This window comes from Pelobates fuscus, chromosome 12 (genome assembly GCF_036172605.1).
Source record: "Pelobates fuscus isolate aPelFus1 chromosome 12, aPelFus1.pri, whole genome shotgun sequence".
NCBI classification, from domain to species: domain Eukaryota; kingdom Metazoa; phylum Chordata; class Amphibia; order Anura; family Pelobatidae; genus Pelobates; species Pelobates fuscus.
This window is the reverse complement of record NC_086328.1, coordinates 76187811-76212470: the sequence shown is the minus strand read 5'-3', so window position 1 is coordinate 76212470 and position 24660 is coordinate 76187811. Positions and strand designations below refer to the sequence as shown.

At 41.1% G+C, this 24660-nt stretch overlaps 1 protein-coding gene across 2 annotated transcripts in view; it reads right to left on the bottom strand.

Moving 5' to 3' along the window:
* The window catches only part of DPP3 (dipeptidyl peptidase 3), a 43636-nt gene extending 22238 nt beyond the window's left edge, over nt 1-21398 (bottom strand). The window contains exons 1-6 of one of the 2 annotated variants that reach the window (XM_063437551.1): nt 21351-21398; nt 12843-13138; nt 11882-11971; nt 11643-11780; nt 362-436; nt 112-205 (exon numbers count right to left, since the gene is read on the bottom strand). In XM_063437551.1, coding sequence (XP_063293621.1) covers nt 112-205; nt 362-436; nt 11643-11780; nt 11882-11971; nt 12843-13115 — 670 coding nt within the window. In that variant the 5' untranslated portion in view covers nt 13116-13138; nt 21351-21398. Of the gene's footprint in view, nt 1-111; nt 206-361; nt 437-11642; nt 11781-11881; nt 11972-12842; nt 13139-15040; nt 15085-21350 lie in introns of those variants that run through there. The other variant, XM_063437552.1, reaches the window with a different exon arrangement.
* Between the last annotated feature and the right edge of the window lie 3262 nt (nt 21399-24660).

Genomic DNA, 24660 nt, shown 5'->3' with positions numbered 1-24660 from the left:
AACATGTTCTTTTATTTTATGTTTATAAATGATTGATTAATGAGGTATAAGCCGCGCTAACATATAGTGAGAAAGAATAATTCACATAAAAATCATTCATTATGTTCCTACCCTCTTTGTTGACAGAAGCCAATCGAACCTCATATTTACTCCTGCTTCCTTCATCCTGAGTCTTAAATAGTCGAGTGTTGTAAGCACTTATATTCTATGGAGAAAAAAAAATAAAGGTGTTACCAAAGTAATTTGCTATCTATATTTGGCAAAATATTATTTTACAGCTCTTCAGCCATCTGATAACAGAGAGTTTTGATGACATAAATTCATATGAAAGAAGTTGAAGGATCAATGTATTTTTTGGTACCTTAGAATCCAGAAATCTTTGCGCCATTTCAGCATCTTCCAAAGTGCAGTTTGAGGAGAAGTAAGTTGTGATCCCCTTAGAGAAAATGGAATGTTAAGTATATATATTACACATATTAAACTACTGTGCCTTGTCATTGCCTTTCACATTGAGGTGTTTCTTATGCATTTTAAATAGGACACAGCCACCCTCACCTCTTTATTACATCCATTACACCCACTTTTTGAGAAAGTCTCTAGCAGACAAAACAGGTCAGGGCAGTGGGGTGTTATGTCACTTCCTGTCCACACACCTCTGCCACTTCCAGAGGAGTCTATACGCACAACTATATTGTGGAGCCGATAATATCCCTTTCCATTTCATAACAGAGAAGAAAGTCGCATTGCACACCATCTGGGTAAGGTAGTATGAGTGGTTTATGGAAAATGTGTCTAATTATGTAGTCCACTGTAAATTCTTTACAGGTCTTGTGGATAATTATTGCTGTTCATGGCTTCTTTTTGCTTGGACTGGTGTGTTTGTGTGCTTTTGCAGACTGTTATATATGTGTTCATTCACATATACCACTCAAATACAATCCTGCATTCACACAACCACTCTATACAAATACACTCCTACATACAAACACTGATACTTGGTGAAATATACCAATTCACACCCTCCACACAAATACACCCCTTCACTCACAGACGCTTCACACAGATTATATCCCTGGATTCACAGACAGACACTCCATACAAATACAATCATGATATTCTATACATCTACACGCTCATGAAACGTGTAGGAGCGATCAAACGCCCCCTCCCTCCCCCAGTGTAACATTGGATCAACGAGCACCCGTACTGCAGTCTTTCGGTATCACAGAGAAACCAGCGAGACGCCAAAGGAGGAAAACTGGGTATACCCAGCACGGATTTAACACCATATCCAGTGCTCTGCTGTCTTGAATTGGAAGGATACCCTACATTCACAGACACAGGATTTATTTACAATTATATTTGCACCTTTACCCATAAGGACGTACCATACAGCCGAAGAAACTATCGGGCATCATTGAATTGCATTTGAACTTGTAAGTCTGGGTGAATTGTTCACCCCACACTCTCCAGTCTATCTATATCTATATATCTATATATATCTATATATAGATATATATATAGAAAAAAATTCTCTTGCACTCACGCTTAAATGTCCCTTGTTTGCCGGGTGCTAGTAAACCAGACCAAATGTCCAAAAAGGTAGCAGCACTCATGGGGTTAAAAAGTCCAATCTTTATTTAGTTATCTTTAAAAACACAATCAACGTTTCAGTCCCATCTAAAGGACTTTCTTCAGGATCAATACCATTTTGTCCCATAGTGTTCTTCCCCCCTCCCCTGTCCCATAGTGTTCTTCCACCCCCCCCCTCCTCTGTCCCATATTGTTCTTCCCCCCTCCCCGTCCCATATTGTTCTTCCCTCCCCTCCCCTCCCCTGTCCCATATTGTTCTTCCCTCCCCTCCCCTCCCCCATAGTGTTCTTTCCTCCCCTCCCCTCCCCCATAGTGTTCTTTCCTCCCCTCCCCTCCCCCATAGTGTTCTTTCCTCCCCTCCCCTCCCCCATAGTGTTCTTTCCTCCCCTCCCCTCCCCCATAGTGTTCTTTCCTCCCCTCCCCTCCCCCATAGTGTTCTTTCCTCCCCTCCCCCGTAGTGTTCTTTCCTTCCCTCCCCTGTCCCATAGTGTTCTTTCCTCCCCTGTCCCATAGTGTTCTTTCCTCCCCTGTCCCATAGTGTTCTTTCCTTCCCTCCCCTGTCCCATAGTGTTCTTTCCTTCCCTCCCCTGTCCCATAGTGTTCTTTCCTTCCCTCCCCTGTCCCATAGTGTTCTTTCCTTCCCTCCCCTGTCCCATAGTGTTCTTTCCTTCCCTCCCCTGTCCCATAGTGTTCTTTCCTTCCCTCCCCTGTCCCATAGTGTTCTTTCCTTCCCTCCCCTGTCCCATAGTGTTCTTTCCTTCCCTCCCCTGTCCCATAGTGTTCTTTCCTTCCCTCCCCTGTCCCATAGTGTTCTTTCCTTCCCTCCCCTGTCCCATAGTGTTCTTTCCTTCCCTCCCCTCCCCCATAGTGTTCTTTCCTCCCCTCCCCTCCCCCATAGTGTTCTTTCCTCCCCTCCCCTCCCCCATAGTGTTCTTTCCTCCCCTCCCCTCCCCCATAGTGTTCTTTCCTCCCCTCCCCCGTAGTGTTCTTTCCTTCCCTCCCCTGTCCCATAGTGTTCTTTCCTCCCCTGTCCCATAGTGTTCTTTCCTTCCCTCCCCTGTCCCATAGTGTTCTTTCCTTCCCTCCCCTGTCCCATAGTGTTCTTTCCTTCCCTCCCCTGTCCCATAGTGTTCTTTCCTTCCCTCCCCTGTCCCATAGTGTTCTTTCCTTCCCTCCCCTGTCCCATAGTGTTCTTTCCTTCCCTCCCCTGTCCCATAGTGTTCTTTCCTTCCCTCCCCTGTCCCATAGTGTTCTTTCCTTCCCTCCCCTGTCCCATAGTGTTCTTTCCTTCCCTCCCCTGTCCCATAGTGTTCTTTCCTTCCCTCCCCTGTCCCATAGTGTTCTTTCCTTCCCTCCCCTGTCCCATAGTGTTCTTTCCTTCCCTCCCCTGTCCCATAGTGTTCTTTCCTTCCCTCCCCTGTCCCATAGTGTTCTTTCCTTCCCTCCCCTGTCCCATAGTGTTCTTTCCTTCCCTCCCCTGTCCCATAGTGTTCTTTCCTTCCCTCCCCTGTCCCATAGTGTTCTTTCCTTCCCTCCCCTGTCCCATAGTGTTCTTTCCTTCCCTCCCCTGTCCCATAGTGTTCTTTCCTCCCCTCCCCTGTCCCATAGTGTTCTTTCCTCCCCTCCCCTGTCCCATAGTGTTCTTTCCTCCCCTCCCCTGTCCCATAGTGTTCTTTCCTCCCCTCCCCTGTCCCATAGTGTTCTTTCCTCCCCTCCCCTGTCCCATAGTGCTCTTTCCTCCCCTCCCCTGTCCCATAGTGTTATTCCCTTCTCTCCCCTGTCCCATAGTGTTCTTTCCCCCCCCCCCCCCGTCCCATAGTGTTCTTCCCCCCTCCCCTGTCCCATAGTGTTCTTCCCCCCCTCCCCTGTCCCATAGTGTTCTTCCCCCCCCTCCCCTGTCCCATAGTGTTCTTTCCCCCCCCTCCCCTGTCCCATATTGTTCTTCTCCCCCACTCCCCTGTCCCATAGTGTTCTTTCCCCCCTCCCCTGTCCCATAATGTTCTTTCCCCCTCCCCTATCCCATAGTGTTCTTTCCCCCCTCCCCTGTCTCATAGTGTTCTTTCCCCCCTCCCCTGTCCCATATTGTTCTCCCCCCCTCCCCTGTCCCATATTGTTCTCCCCCCCACTGTCCCATAGTGTTCTTTCCCTCTACCCTGTCCCATAGTGTTCTTTCCCCCCCTCCGCCCTGTTCTCCCCCCCAGTGTTCTTTAACCCCTTAAGGACCAAACTTCTGGAATAAAAGGGAATCATGACATGTCACACATGTCATGTGTCCTTAAGGGGTTAAGAGCAGGCATTGTGCTGCTAAAGTAGGACCTGCCAAGAATGGGATACATTGACATTGTGGTAGGCTTATGCAATGTATGATCATATACTGCAACTAAAACCCCATTATTTTTTGCCTAGGTGAGTTTTTTTTTTTAAATAAAACGATTACATTCTGTGAGAATTGAAATCGATGAGAGAGTGCGCTGGATTGTGTATTTTGCATGTTGTATAAATTGACCCCAGCAGCACCCTATAATGTATGCATGTTCAGGCAGCCTGAGTGCAGCCCTAGCCATCCTTGGTTTCATTAATTTATATATGTTAACTAGGAGTTATTTTTCTAGTTTTTATAAGTTTTATATTGTGTACATGTTCTCTGTTTAAATTACAGAAAAAAATAAGTTTGAATACATAGAATACAGCCAGCTTTAGTTTTAAAATGTTATTATACGGTTAGTGCGGTCTTTAAAAACCTTTTTTTTTTTTAAATCCAGATCACTCATTCGATGCCCTACTCTCCCTAATTGAGGAATACGCCACAGCAGCAGGCTACAAACTGAATCTAACCAAGTCGGAAATCCTACCAATACAATTAAGCGATTCCAGCCTAGGCCAACTGAAACATAAATACCCATTCCGCATATGCCCTACGGCCATCACATACCTAGGAATCCAATTGCCAGCAGACCTCACCACACTCTACAGAACAAACTATACCCCGCTCCTCCACAAGGCGCACAATGACCTACACCAATCGGCAACACTAGGAATCTCAAGGCTAGGCCACATAACCTCAGTTAAAATGAGCCTCCTCTCTAGACTCCTCTACCTCTTCCAAATCCTCCCTATCCCGTTCCACAGCACGGACCTAAAAGCACTACAATCAGCCGTAGACACCTTCATATGGAACAGCCGAAAGCCTCGCATACGCAGAACCACCCTCTACGTCCCCAAAAAATTCTAGGCCTACCAAATTTCTCTCACTACCATTCAGCAGCACAACTAGCCCAAATCCAACAATGGCACTCCCCACCACAAACCAAATGATGGGTCGACCTTGAACACATAATATTTGGGTATATCTGGGTACCCAAACCACACCGGTCCCAACAGCCTACGCGGTAAAGCACTCCATAGACTGTGGGACAAACTGCGGGACAAATTTGAACTCTCGTGACCCCCATGTTCCCAATATGGCGGAACAAACTATTCCCACCGGCCCCAACACCTGCACATTTCGCCCACTTTGAACAAAGAGACATATCGAGACAAGGCCACCTATATCTTAACAATACGATGATCAAATACACCGAAATCCCCGACTCTAGCACCCTGACAACCTTCGACCACTTTAGATACATTCAAATTCGCAGCTTCGCAACAACCCCAATGATACAACAAGCCGGCACGGCGCCAGTCACCCGATTTGAACGGGACTGCGTGGCTCACCCATCTAGACAGGGACAAATTTCGTACCTCTACATGACCCTAGCAACCCACCCCAACCAGATGACACTACCATATATTGCAGCTTGGGAAAAGGACCTATGAACCCCGGACGACACGTCCGACTGGGCAGATATTTGGGAGGCCTCAGCATCTATCTCAATATGCGTAACTCACACGGAACAAGCATACAAGATGCTGTTCCGCTGGTACCTCACACCCCCACCACCGGGCTATAATACACAAATCTCCCTCAAACCTATGCTGGAAGCTGTGTGGGAAGACAGGAACGTTTCTTCACTGCTGGTGGACCTGCCCCAAACTTCAGCCTCTATGGCGCACCATCACCATGAATAAACCTTCCCCATGAACCCCTGGGCCCTCCTACTCTCTAAACCCGTAGAGACCCTCACTAGAGCAGAGAACAAACTAGGCGCTCGAATAGCCTTGGCAACGCTCAGGGCGATCACAGAAACCTGGTCCACGATCCACATCCCCACACAAACAACTATTGCTACAAAAATACAGGATAGCCTACACATGGACAGACTCACCTCACTACTCCACGACACACTCAAACAATTTAATACAATCTGGGACCCCTGGCTAGACGGAGACACATCCCTACCCTCGTAGAGAATTACAAACCCTCAAACAGATTTAACGCCACTCAAGCAAAACACGAAGGACCCAGACCCCCCAAAAAAATTATGGACGTACAGGCGCCAGAACTAAAGCACCCAATCCCACCCCCGCGCACTGCAAATCCCCCTCCCCTCCCTCCTCATGGCTGGGGTCTCGTGCGACGGCAATCTCAAAGATTCGACCCACCCCTACCCTCCCCCCTTCACGACCACACCACCATACACCTAAACTGACTACCCATCGCTTAAACACTCTAGACCACAAACCAGGACAACGGGCATAGCACACCACATAGGAGGGACTGAGACACTTAGGTGAGAAAGGGAACCGACCACTTGAAGACCACGAGACAATACCATGCCCACTACTCAGGGTCCACTCCCGCACTGACTCTAAACCCATCCGCGCCACACACGCTCCGGATGAACCCATAAGAACAACACCACAATGAACTAGAGACGGCCCCCGACTCAAGGGCACAGGTATCCACAACCGGCACTTGTCCAAAACCACTGCCCTATAAGAGGACTCACCGCCCTCATGTCAACCTTACAAATGTGCATGTCTGTCACCTGAAACATCTATATTGTACAAGCAAACGTACGACTGTGGTTAATACCCTGCACTAACCCTTCTTTTCTTCTTCTGTAAAACCGTTATCATTTTCATTAAATGCAAAATAAAGAATTAAAGAAAAAAAAATAACTTTTTATTATCTACATATGATATTAGATACACCTCTAAGCAATTCCAAGGAGAGTTCGTGAAGTTGAATTGACAAAGACTCCATAGTGGGGTTGAAATGTTGTAATTTAGACCCTATTAAAGACAGCTTAAAACTATTGTTCTTGTGTGCCCAAACTATCCTCAGACTTGCCTATTTTGAGTAGTGTGCCATGAAATACTCGGTGTATCTAATACACAGAGGGGATCGCACATATTGAACTATGTCCAACTACATCCATAGTTCAATGTGTGCTATGCCCACTCTATACTATATATTAGATACACCAGTGATTTAATAAACATACTTACACTCCACATATATATCCACAAGTATATCGCTGCATTCACAAACACAGTTACGCCATGCCGTGAATATGAATACGTTTTGAGGTAGCTAGTACATATTATGCCTGGTTAGGTGACTCGGGGCCTGAAACTTTGAGCACTGCACTAAATAAACAAATTTGCCAGTCATAATAAAAACGGACTAGCCAGAAGTGGAAAGTTACTAATCATACACGGTAATGTACATGACAAGAAAAAAAATATATTTTTTGTTGCTAGATTTCCTTGTTTGTCAAGTCCTGCCCTCAGAATATGTAAATGTTTTCATGCCTTGGTGTTTGGATTGCACAAGATAAATTACTTTGTGCTAGAAGGGTGTGGAACCTATTTTAGATTCCCTATTCTCTGAAACAGATCAAAACATGCTCAGGAAACTTGTTTATTTATTTGCAATTATATAGTAAGCTTACAGGTGGAATGCATTAAATATGGAACAAAATATAACCGTTTCCTTTTTTTCTTTGATGAAGAAAAATAAAATCCAGGATGGACATGACTGATTTATTTATTACACTATACAGATCATGTAAAAAAAAAAGAAAACACACAAATAAAACCACACAAGCGTGATGACGTCCTTGCGTATCGGGAGGCGGGGTCTGGAAGGCAAGCGCTCTGTAGCAGGCGGAGTTTAGCCACGTGTTTGCGGTGTATAAGAAAGTCCTCGAGGATACTCACCGGGAACAAGCCCAGCCGCAAGCAAAGCAGCAGTAACCCTTAACAAAAAGTGCAGAGCAGCGCCAATGGAAACTAGGACAAGGGTAAGCGTTCTGGGAGCAGATTAATAGCCGGGAAAAAAAGGAAAAATTAAAAGGCAAATATACCATTCCTCGTACCCCCTTTCCAAGCATGAAATAACTAGCAAAGCAGTCAAAATTGCTAAAGGTGCCAAATCCTATAGGAGGTGTTTAGTCGGCAGAGCAGGTGGAAGAAGCTAAAGTGTTAAAAGCCTCCAATGTGACTGTTTTCTTTTACTTTCATTTTTATTCTTTGCCATATCTGTTCTTCACTCATTTGGGTTTCATGAGTGCAAGGAAGGGAATGATAAAGGAAGAGGGGAAAGAAATGGGAATAAAGACAAATTAACTAAACTACGTACTCTCTACAATGGAAAAATATAACATGACAAGTGTTTCAGTGAACAGTACCAACATAGCTGCAGTGAAAAATCTAAAAAAAGAGAGAGAGAAAAGAGATCCCAAACAGGACAGGGGAGTGTCCTCCTTTTTTTTCTCCCAAACCAAGCAAAGAGATACAGAACAAATGCTCAATAGAAACTTGGAGGAGTCAATATCAGGTAAAAGAAGGAGCTCATTGAGCAATTTACAAGAATTTATTAAAACAAGTCTAGAAAAACAAACTGAAGTTTTCAAGAATGAGATTCAAAGTAGTTCAACTCTCCTGAAAAAAACAAAAAACAAATAGAAGATCTGTGTCTAAAGATGGAAACGTTTGAGGAGAGCTATGAGCTTGAATTTCAATATAAAACAACAACAGATATCTAAAATAAAATGGAAAATGAAAGATTTGGAAAACAGATCAAGAACGAAGAACATCCGCCACAAAAATGTACCAGAAAATGTCACATATGACAAATTGAAACAATTTCTACAAGAGGTTTTGCGCTGAGCAACAAAACCCGTAGAAAGGAATAGGTTGGGGGGGGAGGAGAAAGAAAAATACTTTTTCACTAAAAGGGTAATATAAATAAAATGTTAAGAGCTTAATAGAGATATCAGTTTGTTATATTGATAATAAAACTTGAGAATTATTACAAGGAACACACCTACATTTGTTAAAAAAAGAAAAGAGAAAGGAAAGAAAGAAAGAAAGGGGAAAGGGTAAGACAATGGTAAAATGAAAGGGGAACGGAGACTTAAGGGATCAAGAAGGAGTGTGGTTCAATATTCAAATTGTTTGATGATTAGAATTGCTCTCTTGATACACTGTAGATAATTTTATGTAGCACAATTTTGCAGATGAATAGAGTTGAAGTTTTGGTAAAGTAATTATATATATATATATATATATATATATATATATATATATATATATATATATATATATATATATATATATATATATATATATATATATATATATATATATATATATATATATATATATATATACACACATCCACGTATATTCAATTGCCTAAAGAGGTTTTCACTTTTTTCTTTTCTTTCTCCGCTCTCTTCCTCTACTAATTAGTACCATGGTAATTTTGATCAGGATTCATTCCAGGTCCTGTGTTTTAAGAATGTATGGTAGAAGGATCACATATGTTATGAGGGAATTTATATGTTTGGTATTTCATAAGTTTCTGTGTCAGTATGTGGTTAGCCTTGAGAGTTTTAAAAATAAATCTAAAGAGAAAATGATACAGGAGAAACTGACGGAAGCGAAGCACAGAGAGATGGACACAGGTTTCTTCAGGAAGGAAGAGATTCTTTATTGGATCACCGATCGGGACTCAGAGGGACTAACGTCACCAAAATACAGCAAGTTCTGAGCCCCGGACAATAGTGCAGGCTCCTTATATAGGCACATAACTCCTCCCATATTAAGCTCCACCCGCACATTCTCTTAACCAATCAACACAAATAAGAATTAACTTCCTGTTTGACCGCATGGCCTGTCCAGCACAATGGAGGAGGGGAATACTATATCCTGTATTCTTGCACATGCTCCGTACACTACTGATCGTATCTTGCCTCGTGCAACCAACTGATCGATACGTCAGCATATGCACGTACACATGCCACGTGGTAATCTCGGCCTACTAAATTTATTTTTACCGAGATTCCACCACAAAAAGATGATGTTAAAGTTTATTTCAATGAACGTAAGGGTCTTAATACCCCATTTAAAAGAAATTCACTCCATAGTCTGCTTAAAAGAGAGAAACATCGATGTAACCTTTGTCTAAGAGACACATTGGAAAAGAAACAATAAAAAAAGAAAAATTGGGCTACAAAGTATATAAGACATGCCTTTTTACTCCATAAAAAGAAAAGAGGGGTGGCGATTTAGGGGAATTAGACTATATAAAAACTGTCACCATGATTATAGCAGGGGATCTGAATTGTAACAGCCGACCTTGATTTAGATAAAAAGTTTTAAACTACCGTAATCAAAAAGTTAACAAACAAATTAAAAACCTGTCTATAAGGTTATGCAATCTAATGAAAAGAAACAATCTCGTAGATTTATGGCGCGTATATCATATCTCAGAAAGAGAGACTGCATACATTTATCAAATGTTTATAAATAATTTTCCAGAATAGACAGAATATTGGGTGATGAAAGATTGGTAAAACAAACACTATAGGAGAGAATCCCAGGGCTGATTACAGCTATTTATTGTTGCTCATCAAAAATAACAATAACCTAAAACTAATTTACTAAGTAGAATAACAGGGGTCCCGGACCCGAAAAGAACGATGGTACTGACAGGGGAGTATATGATATGCCTATTCTGTTTTTATATCTTGTAAGTGTGACCAATAAATGTAGTCTCTCTTTTATAACCAGTGAAGATCTACTCTGTGTGTCCACTTCTCTCTCTCCCCATGTGTATGTTTTGGATGTGAGAACAAAGAAGAGAGAAGAGTCCTGTATTTGAGTTTTAAAGGCCTACTATCAATGAGCGTTTGTGAGTGCAATATATAATTTTATCCTGAAGTTGACACCTTACTGTATTACACTATTTTAGTGTTTTTTTATTGTAGATATTGAAGTGTGTTCTATGTTTTATGAAGACTAAGAGGTGTCACTGATATATCTACACAGCAAAGAGCAAAGGGGTAATTGTTATTTTCAAATCCCTCTTGTAGTATGTTCCTCACTGGTGTTACAGTTTGTCGGGCAATAAGTGTGATTCACATAGTGTCTATTTTTCTCTCTAGGCGAACACAAAGAATGTTTTAAATGTCTATGTTAGTCTGGATTAAGTGTTGAGTAATGTGTGTTAATGCATGTTATTTATATCAAAACATTTAAAAAAAATTCCAGTACAGATGATTATTGTAAAAAACAAACAAACAAAAAAAAATACAAATAAATTAATAAAAATGTACTGAACTAAAAGAACACTTCAGCATCAAAAAGCCAAGTACTCCACTGCCAGGCTTAGTTCAGACAGAGTACTTCTGAAGGCTGTAGTGGAGACTAGCCATGGTACCGGAGGTCCCAAATAAGAAGTCAAAATGTTCTAAAAGGGTTTGACTACTTACAAAGGGCTGTAGTGGTTATGATGCTTGGAGTGTTCCTTTAAAAAGATATTAGCCACTTGAAATTCCTGCATTTCCAACAAATCTTTGTCTTTACACCAGCTGCAGCCAATCATTAAACTCACACTCACATCATTGCAAAAATGTCGGGATACTCACTATCCTGAGGGTGTACAATTACCCTGATCCAGATTTAGCAGTGAACTAAGCGCTATTGTATCAGCACTACAGCAACTCTGCATATCCCACATATCTATTACTGTTACAAAAACACATTTGCATTTAATAAAGATTGTGATCCAATATCCCTAAAAACACTTTTGTTTTAAACCTGTATATTTTTCAGGTAATCATATTTTCACTGTTAAAATTTTTAGAACTCACATGGTCTCCAAGTCCCAGGTGGCGCTCTTTTGCTTGCAGTGAGTACATGCGCTCTCCGACACTTTTCCATAATGTTTCCACCCCCTCTCGATCTCTTTCAAAGGCTTCACTTGACCGCAATAACTTTTCTAACTTTTCCTGGGTTAAATAAAACAAAACAACACACATCACAATTACCAGCCATCTACTCTTAGACCCACATTGGCATTCTTCATCATCCATTCCTGTAAATAGCTTACCTTGGGCATATTGGGGACAAACTTAGTGTCTCCAAATGACTTGTAGTTTCCCATATTGGCAAACAATCCAGCAGTGTAAACCAAAACAGCCTATGAATTGAGAGGGAATATGACACTTTGTCAATACAACATGCACTGTGGAGACAGTTAACAGGGAGTGACAAATTGTCATGTCTGACCCTTTGTGTACACACCACGTTACATTTTATATAAATTATAAATAAAATTAAAAAAATTCTACATAGTAATAGTAGAATTTCTAACAAACTTATACATTTCTAAAGAAATCTACATAAAAATCACTACCTCACCTGTCCATTCTTTGTTGGCATAGAGGCCAATGCTGACTTTATAGGCCTCTATAGAGGCAATAGAATGCAGGAGATAGAAGAACACTACTTTCTACAAGTGGTTCTCCTGATCCCCATCACAGCCTCTAAGGACATCTTGCACTTGCTAGTGGAACAGATTTGACTGCATTTTTAAACAGCTAACAATGAGGTCAGCATGTTTGCATCATAGGATATGTACAACCTGCTTGCAAAAGCATTGCCAAGTAGACATACAGTGCAGTAGACGGGCGGGAGGTGGAAGCCAGATGCTATGATAGTGGCCACATTGCTGGAAACAAAGTATGGAGGACTAGAATAGCACCCATGACGATGATAAATTATATATGTATTGCTTTTTAATATGTCATTAAAGGATCACTTTGGATAATAAATAAAAACAGAGATGGCATGAAGAATCAGGTTTACGGTTTTATCATAGAAAATAATGTTTAATATTTAAGTCACAGTATGTATTGATGCTCTTAAGGAACAACAAAAATAAAGGGTCTTTTCATGTTGGGCTGACCAGCTCACATATTTTTTTACATTATATATAACATTACATTTATATAAAGATATGTGATACAATAAAATAGGGTAGAGGGCACCCTTTACATTGTAAATGATACCTGAAACTCATCTTCTGTGAGCCCCTGTTTCAGGGCTACCTCGCGTAGTTTAGTAGGGTCCTGAGCCCTGAAGAGCCGGTTTAGCAAGACATATATTCCTGGAGACTCAGGGGATGTTTGAAACAGGACAATCAGACCCCCATAAAACGAAGCTCGTGACAGGAAGTGCGTGTAGAGCTTCTCCTCATTTGATAGCAAGGAAAACGCTTCTTCACAGTCAAGCAGTGCAACAGGTAGATCATTAGGGAGGATATACTGTGAGGGTGCAGCCATTTTAGGTTTGGGTCGTGGCAAATCTGAAAAATATTAGGTTATTGTCAGCACGTTACTTGTACAATATTACAGTTTACAAAAATTAGTATGAGACGCCGAAAAGAGGCCTCATTTAGAGTATTAGGATTATAGCCTGATTTGTCATCACTATTGCATCAATCAACGTGAGTAGTAATCAATAAGCAATGGGGCAAAATATAGATATTCGAACCTCTTAAGGACCTTTTTATGGATCACAATCTGGTCTATAAAGACCCTGTGCAAGAATGGAATGTCCTGATTATTTTTTGTTCTATATAGTCCTGCATTTCTAACAGTGAGGGAAAAAAGTATTTGATCCCCTGCTGATTTTGAACGTTTGTCCACTGACATAGAAATGATCAGCCTATAATTTTAACGTTAGGTGTATTTTAACAGTGAAAGACATAATAACAAAACAAGAAAAATCCAGAAAAACGCATGTCAAAAAAGTTATAAATTGATTTCAATGAGGAAATAAGTATTTGATCCCCTATCAATCAGCAAGATTTCTAGCTCCCAGGTGTCTTTTATACAGGTAAGGGAGTGCTCCTAATCTCAGCTCGTTACCTGTATAAAAGACACCTGTCCACACAAGCAAATTCCAAACTCTCCAGCATGGCCAAGACCAAAGAGCTGTCCAAGGATGTCATGGACAAGATTGCAGACCTACACAAGGCTGTAATGGGCTACAAGACCATCGACAAGCAGCTTGGTGAAAAGGTGACAACAGCTGGTGTGATTATGCGCAAATGGAAGAAACAAAATAACTGTCAGTCTCCCTCGGTCTGGTGCTCCATGCAAGATCTCACCTCGTGGAGTTTCAATCATCATGAGAACGGTGAGGGATCAGCCCAGAACTACACGGAAGGATCTTGGTAATACACTACGCCGTGAAGGACTGAAATCCTGCAGTGCTCGCAAGATCCCCCTGCTCAAGAAAGCATATGTACAGGCTGGAGTTTGCCAATGAACATCTGAATGATTCAGAGGAGAACTGGGTAAAACTTGCGTTTTTTGGAGGAGGAGGAATGCTGCCTATGACTCCAAGAACACCATCCCCACCGTCAAACATGGAGGTGGAAACATTATGCTTTGGTCTACTTTTTTCTTTCTGCTAAGGGGACAGGAAAACTGCACCACATCAAAGGAACGATGGACAGGGCGAGAAACTCCTTCCCTCAGCCAGGGCATTAAAAATTACCCAAAACACACAGCCTAGGCAACAAAGGAGTGGCTCAAGAAGAAGCATGTTAAGGTCCTGGAGTGGCCTAGCCAGTCTCCAGATATTAATCCCATAGAAAATCTGTGGAGGGAGCTGAAGGTTCGAGTTGCCAAACGTCAGCCTCGAAACCTTAATGACTTGGAGAGGATCTGCAAAGAGGAGTTGGACAAAATCCCTCCTGAGATGTGTGCAAACATGGTGGCCAACTACAGGAAACGTCTGACCTCTGTGATTGCCAACAAGGGTTTTGCCACCAAGTACTAAGTTGAGGGGGTCACATACTTATTTCACCTTTTGACATGGATATCAATTTACAACTTTATTGACCTGCGTTTTTCCGGATTTTTTTTTTTTTGTTATTATGTCTGTCACTGTTAAAATACACCTACCATTAAAATTATAGACTGATAATTTCTTTGTCAGTGGGCAAACGTTCAAAATCAGCAGGGGATCAAATACTTTTTTCCCCTCACTGTAAATGAGTGGTACATCCCGTTTTGATATAGAATCTTTAAAGATTGGTTTGCTATGACACACTGTTGCATCACTAGTCCTTAATAGGTTAAAGAATCACTTAAAATATTGCCACATAGTCATATCTTCCATTGGAGCATCTCAGTTCCCTGAATTTGCTGAGACCAACAGCCCTTTTACTGGTAAATGGGCACAGAGAATGCTGCACCTTTTGGGGAACAACTGTTCAATTTGCAATTCCTGGAAAATAAAAATAAATTGCAATTATAATACAATACAAACCCATTCTTTTATATCATTCAAAATTAGCATTCACGCTGTGTGTGGATAACAAAAGCACAGTCAAACTGTGGAATCTGATTTGTACAATCACAGAACTGAATATGCTTGTATTACCCAACCATATAAATTACCATAGGGTTAGCTGATAGTCAAGTTATACAGGATAAATCATAAGACAGCAAGAAGGTCTCAATATTATTACTGTGTACATTAGGTAACATTTGGTCTCTATGCAAAAAGAAGCAGCATTTAAAGGAGCAGTATAGGTACCATAATCCCTACATACCAATGTAGTCAATATGATGTCATTAAGCGGAGAGCTCCTTTATATTAAGCAGTTTAAACATCTTGATAATAAACTGTATAACAGACTTACAGGCAGTGAGCTGTCCCATAAGGTATTTCCTACTCTCCCCTTTTTCCAACTTCCTCTAGATTTTAAGCCCTTGTCAGCAAAGCCCTATTCATTTTTTTTTTGTTTCTGTTACTATTAACTTATTTGTTTGTATACTCACAGTAAAGTTTTGTAGAATCGGTGACTTTTTATTTAAACCGATACTTCAAGTATTATAACTAGTAGAGTACACTGATTGGACAGGACCGGCTAGCCTTCACTCCCCACATGCATCAATGAACCTTGGGCGCCCATGACACTGATGCTGGTTTGCCATCCTTCCTTGCACCACTTTTGGCAGGTACTAACCACTGCATACCAGAAACACCCCACAAGACTTGCCATATTGGAGATGCTATGATCCAGTTGTCAAGCCATCACTATTTGCCCTTGTCAGTCACTCAGATCTTCTCTTTTAGGTGTAGCCTGGTGCTGTTCCCCAGTATTGGGGCAAACCGTCTTGCAATGCTTTGCCTCTTACCAGAGTCCCAATAGGCGTCATGCCTCCTGTCATGCCATGTGACTCATATCTGGATTCTGCAGCGCAAGCCTGATGCTGATTCTATTGGTCATTCATTGGTTGACAGCACTCTCAACCACTGAATTTACTTCTGTCTAAAGAACGAGAGTTCCGTGCTGTCTAATGAGGACTTGGAGTTACACTGGCGGGAGGTGGAGTTGCCTCTGGCAGCAATACAACATATTGAAGTATGTTCAGCGTTTTATACTTAAAAAGATTATCTGAATTGAAACACCAAATTGATGAAATTCCGTCCATCTTAACTTTGAAAAAAAGTTTGGGTAAATCGATTTAAAAACCAAAGTCTTTTCCCTCCCAGAAAATCTATTGGGGGAGATAAGAAGATTAAGACAATGGTGTTTTTTTTTTTTCTTTCTTAAAAGGACCACTATAGTGCCAGGAAAACATACTCGTTTTTCTGGCATTATAGTGCCCTGAGGGTGCCCGCACCCTCAGGGACCCCCTCCCGCCCGGATCTGGGGAGAGGAAAGGGGTTAAATCTTGCCTTTCTCCAGCGCCGGGCGGGGAGCTCTCCTCCTCCTCTCCTCCCATGCGGCTGAATGCGCACGCGCGGCAAGAGCTGCGCGCGCATTCAGCCGGTCTCATAGGAAGGCATTATCAATTCTTTTTCTATGGACGCTTGCGTGCTCTCACTGTGATTTTCACAGTGAGAATCACGCAAGCGCCTCTAGCGGCTGTCAGTGAGACAGCCACTAGAGGATTTGAGGGCTGGATTAACCCATTTATAAACATAGCAGTTTCTCTGAAACTGCAATGTTTATAAAAAAAATGGGTTAACCCTAGCTGGACCTGGCACCCAGACCACGTCATTAAGCTGAAGTGGTCTGGGTGCCTATAGTGGTCCTTTAAGTCACATGTTTTAATTAGGGATCGACCGATTATCGGTTTTACCGATATAATCGGCCGATATTCGGTATTTTCGGCAATATCGGTATCGGCCAATAGGGATACCGATATTGCCGATAATACCTCCCAGGACCGCCAGACTCATTACAAGCCCGGCGGTCCTGGGGGGGCGGGCAGCAAGCATTTACTCACCTCCCTGCAACTCCTCCAGGTCCCCAGTGTAAATCTCGCGAGACCCGCGGCCAGCTCTGACGGCCGCGGGTCTCGCGAGATTTACACTGGGGAGCTGGAGGAGCTGCTGGGAGGTGAGTAAACGCTTGCTGCCCACCCCACCCCCCCTCCCTAAACTAATGCCACTGGACCACCAGGGATTAACATATCCCCCCTCCCTGGCAAGGAAACAAGCAGGGAGGGGGGACAACAAAAAATAAATAATAATTAAATATATATATTTAATAAAAAATGCCCCCTCACACACACACTATTATTATACACATACACTACACAAACACACTGTGTATATAATTCAGTGTGTTTGTATAGTGTGTGTGTATATATAATGCAGTGTGTTTGTATAGTGTGTGTATATAATGCACACTACACAAACACACTGTATTATATACACACACACACAGCATTATATACACACTATACAAACACACTGCATTATATACACACACACACTATATAAACACTACACAAACACACTGCATTATATAAACATTACACAAACACACTGCATTATATACACAGTGTGTTTGTGTAGTGTATTTATATAATGCAGTGTGTTTGTGTAGTGTGTTTATATAATGCAGTGTGTTTATATAATGCACACTACACACACACTCTGCATTATATACACACACTATACAAACACACACACTCTGCATTATATAAACACACTACATTCACTATACACACAACACAAATACACACACTCTGCATTCCATATATGCACACACTACACAAACACACACACTTTGCATTTAGTATATACAGCATTCACTTTACACACACTGCATTCACTTTACGCACACTACCCACACACTACACAGACACGCTGCTTTCATTATATACACACTAGACAAATACACACTGCATCCACTACACAAACACACACTGCATCCACACCACTCACACTACACCAACACACACTGCATCCGCTACACACACACTGCATCCGCTACACACACACTGCATCCACTATACACACACTGCATCCACTACACACACACTGCATCCACTACACACACACTGCATCCACTACACACACATACACAGCTCCCCTGTCTAAACACACTGCATCCACTACACGTGGCATGTATATTTTGTGCATTTACCTTTAGAAATAGTTTTTAATTTTCCAAAATGGTAAATGTACAGAATATCGGCAAATTATATCGGCTATCGGCCTGAAAGTTCACAGAATATCGGTATCGGTATCGGCTCTAAAAAATCAATATCGGTCGATCCCTAGTTTTAATGTTTAGAGGATTAGTCCACCCACCATACTTCTGTTTTGAGAAGTGGCCATGGTGGTAGGAGTCTGTATGTACAGCGTTTCTGCTTGAAATGCTGCACATCCTAAGATATTTGCATGTGCTGTGCCCTGGTCCAGACTACCAACTGTCAACTCTCAGCAAATACAACATGCTGGCAATAGATGTTATTAGCTTCAACCTTGCAGGCAGAGCCTTAAAGTAGAACCATTTGTCTACCCTCCCTTTCTCCCCATTACCTTCAGGTTTTTTTTTTGGTTTTTTTAAAGCTCCCTCCATTTGCCAGCTAAGAGCGTGTGCATGTGTTCTGAACCAATTAAAAGGTCCAAACAAAGGCTTCTCTATTAGGAGACTTTGACTGGACCTCTCAGCATCTTCACTGGAAGTGAAAAAGCCAAAGCATTGCCTGGCGTTGGATTTCAAGTGAGATATAGCTTTGCTTTAAACATTATTTTAATGTTTATATAGGAGGACCTAAAGAATAATGCCCAATAAGGGATTATTCTTTAAAAAGCAGAACTGTGAAAAAAACTGTTGCAGTAACCCTTTAAGAAACATGGGAAATACAAAAAACATTTTTTATATTTCTGGTGCCTTTCACATTTCCAGTGATAGAGCCTATTTTCTTTGCCTACAGAAAACATCATATGTCTGCATCCCTTAATAATATGTTAAACTATACTAACTCACTTCGATCCACACCAAATTCTGTTCCAAGACGGCTAATTACACACCAATGACGTTGCCGGAGGTGGAGTTACACCTCCAGCTGTACATGGGGTTAAACTCATACTGAAAAGTTACACATGAAGACTTTAGACACCATGACCACTTCAAATCACTAGAGTAGTCATGGTGCTTGAATTAACCCTTAAACATAAAGGACTATTTTGAAGAAAGCGAGTAATCAGATTAAATCGACTTTGCACTTTTCAATTAGTAAATATTCAATCTAGCAAATTGCACAATTGTGTTCTCAGTGATCAATGCCTTATGGGGAAAAAAAAGTTTCCTAATAGGATACATAACAAGGTGGATTGTATTGTGTAATTAAATTTAGGTCGAAAACAAGCAACTCTTAATTACAGAGTGCAAAATTAGGATTATTATAAGCATATACAAAGGGTGTGCCCAAGTATACAGGGCAGGTATGGCCTCCCAACCGTCATTCAAGCCCCTATCTGCATGTATGCATCAATGTGATATTGTTTACTGGGAGTTTAACGATAAAGAGATAAAAACCGACTGCGTCTTTATAGACATCTGGATATCACATTTTTTTGCATTTGCATATAGTATCTGTAAACTTTTCTGAGAATTAAAAAAAAATGAAAGGTCTGGAAAATTTACTAAAATGATTGTATCTCATATGAATAAAAATAAATAAATGCTTACTTTTTATAGAAAATTTAAAAATGCACTAATAAAATGGGCTTATACTTGTCTTTTTTTACAGTATATACAAATATAGTACATATATTTATAGCACTGGTTTTGGTTTTCTCAACCTGTATTGGTACAGTGACATATGATAATGCAATTAAAATGGTTTAATTCCTCTCTTTTTTTTATTATGTAAATCTATTTTCAGATATAAAGCCCCATAAGCTAGTAAAGGCAAGAAATACAATATTTATCACACATTTTATATAAACGTGCATTCCAGCTGTTGTACAACTCTTCATTTTAACACTTTTCCACTGCATTTGTTTGCAGATCTGAACACACTTTATAAGGGTGCACAATCAAGATACTTGTGTAGTCAATGCATCCGTGGTCAGACTAACAGGACTCAATATTCACTAAAGTGCATTTTGTCAAGAATTTACAAATATTAAAGAGTTATTCCAACAATTTTTGAAGAGGATGGTGTTATTTCTAAGTACAATGCTCGATTTTTACTTCCGTGGAATCCAACGTTGGACGAAGTCTGTGAATGAACTGTTTCACCGGGTCAGAGTGCACTCGCACAATCTGTGCCGGCGAGGGGATGTGGAGAGGGAGTTTGGGATGAAGGGTAAAAAATTTTATTACAAAAAGAAAATTAAAAAGGATAGGGAGGTGGGAGGGTCGTCAAATTTGATTGTGCACTCTTATGGGTACAACCATGTTTTCCCTTTCAGGCTCTGTCTGCAAGAGAGAAGCCCTATACATTGGTTGCCAATGTTCTATGCTTGCGTATGAAGGACATATTTTATGCACAGAATTGAGATTTGGAAGAAGGAAGTTCCGGACTGCCATAGTCACATGTGCCAGGGGTGTAACTAGCCTCTAACACACAAGTGCAAATTTCCCCATCCGATCAGTGTTTCAAGCAGAAACCCTGCACATGCAGACTCCTACCACCACAACTACTTCAAATCACTTAAAAGGACCACTATAGGCACCCAGACTACTTCAGCTCAATGAAATGGTCTGGGTGCCGGGTCCATCTAGGGTAAACCCTCCACATGCAGACTCCTACCACGACTACTTAATCACTGAAGTGGTCATAGTGCTTGCCATAACCCTTTTCAATTTTAGGACACATTGGAAAAATTATCCAAATTATCCACGGCAAATATATTTTTCGTTTGGCTGTTTTGTAGGTATAACTGTGGGACGACAGTTTTGACCTAAAATATTAACTTTATTTTGAATTTAATTTGAATTCTCAACAAGTCACACTTTAGAGAGTAGTCAGTTAAACCACCTCACTGTGCACAATCAATCCTTCCATGGTTCTCCACCTCAGACCAGACTACAACTCAAATAACTGAACATTAAAGACCGCTGTCCAGTGGCAGATGGATGGCTGCATGTGGGAACCCATTCTTCACAGGGAGAAATGAGAAGGATGAGGATATGGGAGTATTGTGATAGTTACTCACAGCCTAGTCTGAGTTTATACAATCATTACTGCAACGTTCTCTACAGACACAATAGAACTCTTTAACACTTCCCCAGCCCCGCTCACCTGCTCCTGCTGGCTCCGAGAATGAAATAAACTCACTTCCGGGTAACGCTCCACCCACCACGTATCCTCAAACCGCGCCCACAAACTAGTGAAGTCTATTCAGCCAATCGGATGCTTGATAGAAGACAGCTGTACTCAATGAAGGAGAGAAAGGGCGGGCTCTCAAAAGTCGACAGAATTGAACACGGCTGTCCAATCCGGTGTAAGTATACGTGTGATTGACAGACGCCTGCCCTTATAAGAAACCCCTCATCCCCCTCCCTTTCATTGTCAGTGCTGCATGGTATCAATGTGGTATAGTAATCTCTTGCTGAATGTTACAGTGTGTTATTTTAAATACAGCACTGATTAATTAATTGTTAGAATTCTCTATTTGAACGAGATAATTCTACCACTGACCCCCAACTAGTAAGCCAAAATCCCAAGCAGTCGTGGATATTAGTCAGTATGAATTAAAGCTCCTTGCTTGGTTTATGATAGAAACATTGGTTTACAATATAAAATGTCCCTTTTTTGGTATTAGGTCTACTTCTGAGGGAACCAGGAAGCAGCTGAGATTTGTCAGCCAGCCCTGAACCACATTTTGGTTTCAATGGAAGCACGTGCCATATACCCCACCTAAGAAAGGAGGCTTTTGGTGCAGTTTACCTGTTTGTTGGTTTTATTATATTTTATGAGTGGCTTGACAAACATAATGGCACCCAAAACCCTGCCCTAGCTGTGAAACCATATCTGTAGAAATATCATGGGTTTTGCAGCAGCGCCAACTGATTTTGGAGCTTCTTTTTGTATTTGTAGGTTTCTTTTAATTGCGCTTGATAAAGGTCCTATCTACTTGAATCTGGTCAACCCACCACAGCCATAGATGACTCGTGTTTTGGGAAAGTCTAGGGCAAATTGCTGTTTAATAAACAGCCACAAAAGCTCTGAATGCTGTAAGCATGAGGACTTTTATTTATCAAACACCAAATTGCTAAAGGGAAAATCAAGGGAATCCATACAGAATTCCAAATAACCAGAAGAAAGCGGGGCAAGATCTTTCTTCCCTAGCTTTAGCTGCAGGGTTATGATAGATAGCATTCGTCTATTAGGATTTATAGTTATGCAGACTTTTCGTAAAGGAATGTTTAGACCTCTAGACTAAGCCTCAGACGTTAGAACAGGTGTATAATAAGGTAGTTTATGGGACAAACAAGTCTTAAGTTTGATTCCGAAACAAAACTGGTGACGTTTTATGATTGATAACTTAATTTGTCCAGATGTTACTTTCAAAGATGCTTTACTATTTAATGGACACAGCTCTGATTTGCCCTACCATCCATTTTTTCTTAAAGGGACACTGTAGGCACCCAGACCCACTGACATACATACACTCACTAACTGACAAACACACACAGGCAGACACTCACTGACATTCAAACACTCACTGACAGACAGACACAGACATCCAGCCTCCCTGGGGTCCAGTGTGGGGCAGCTCCTCACTCCTCCAGCGCACTGTTTAGTATGCAGGGGCCGGAATGACATCATATTCTGGCTCCTGGCATCACAGGAGGCGCGCAAGGGAGGAGTGGGTAGCTGCAAGAACAGACTCCCTCGCCACCCACAATAGAGCAGCCTCCCCACCTCTGCCTGTAAAATTATTAGCTTGTGCCTTTATAAAACACTTGTGGCTCTTAGGCCTACCGGTAGCTCTTTTGACTTGGTCCCATGCAACGGGTCCAAAGACTCGTTTACCAGGATACCTGAATAAAGTAGACACAGGACACACCGTTTCAAAAGGAACTAACATACACCACTTTATTTTTACTCGGGACTAGCCCATTTTAATAAAATACAAATAACAAATTTTAATAAAATACAAATAACTAAAACATGTCAGAAAACATACAGGAGCGTATAATACATTTTTATAAAGGGGTGGAAAAGATAACTTTTTACTAACATCTCCCTACAATGTATATACAGCTAACATTTCCTCTGCATTATGGAAACTTGTACAGTTGATTGTTTTGTATACTATGACCGTATTATTTTCCCTGTTCAGACCTGCGTGTCCACTCTAAATATTGCAATTTTATACATGTTACCTAGTGTTGTTTATCCTGCTCAATGAACCGCTGTGTTTGAGGTTCCCGTTTAGGGTCAGGGAGGCTAAACTGTAGGGAAAAGGGAAAAAAAGAAGGAAAAATTTCCAAGTCAACTAAGCTTTTAGTTTGGCTGCTATGGCCTTGGAATTGAAGTCCACTTTGAATGCCCCTTAGTGAACAGTCCTGTAGGTTCTACCAAGAAGCCACGAATTATCTAAATGTCTGTCCTCAATATACAAAATTAATGTCACATTCAATGGTAATGTCAGGCAAGTGGTATTACAATTTTTCTCGTAAATATTTGTTTATTGTGTGTACAAAAATATAAAGACTAAACAAAATAAGCAATATAACATGCAGGCTCCAAAATTAAGAGAATTATATTGCATGGACATAACTTGGAATTTACAGGCCATATTCTTATGAAGATATAAAACAATAGCCCTCATAACGATACTAGCAACAGTATGGTGCGTCTGCAATGTGAACTGCAACATATATATACAGCTCTCTACCCTTCTTCTATCTTACTATTCCCCTCTTACCTATAATACCATCTTCCGAGATACCATATACCTCCTCCTTCCATGAAATATTTAACGTTTTCTTTCCATTCACTACTGCTCAGCTATGTTATTATATTATTATTTATATAGCGCCAATAAATTCAGCAGCACTTTACAGTGGGTGGACGAACAAACATGTAGTTGTTTCAGGAGCTAACACAAATATGGAAATAAATAAAATAAAATACAGATAATACATTTATCACTTGAAAAGTCCAGAATAATATTAGTCCAGAATAATATAAAAGTCCTTGATGGAATATCTATAGCATAAGTTACCCTAACCCTGCTTGCGAAAACAACACAGGGCTGATGGTACTGATGTCAGATAAGGTACTTTTATATATATATATAAAAGATAATTATAATTGGTAGCAAAGCATATCAGTATGAGGAACTGATTGCTCTATATTAAAGTGCAGCAGTGTCACAAGTGTTAAAAAGTAACTGGAAATGTGAATAAAGCAAATACATTTATAGAAAATATTCCAAGTAGGGGGCGGGGCCGGACCACCGAGCTGGACGGTCGCAAGACAGACCAGCTCCAGCAAAAACTAAACCATTCAGCCACAAAACTACGACTTTTATCAAAAATACCGGCCAGCAACAGCAGCCCTCGACGGGCAGAGTGCACTGAACCCAGGGTGAGGCTTG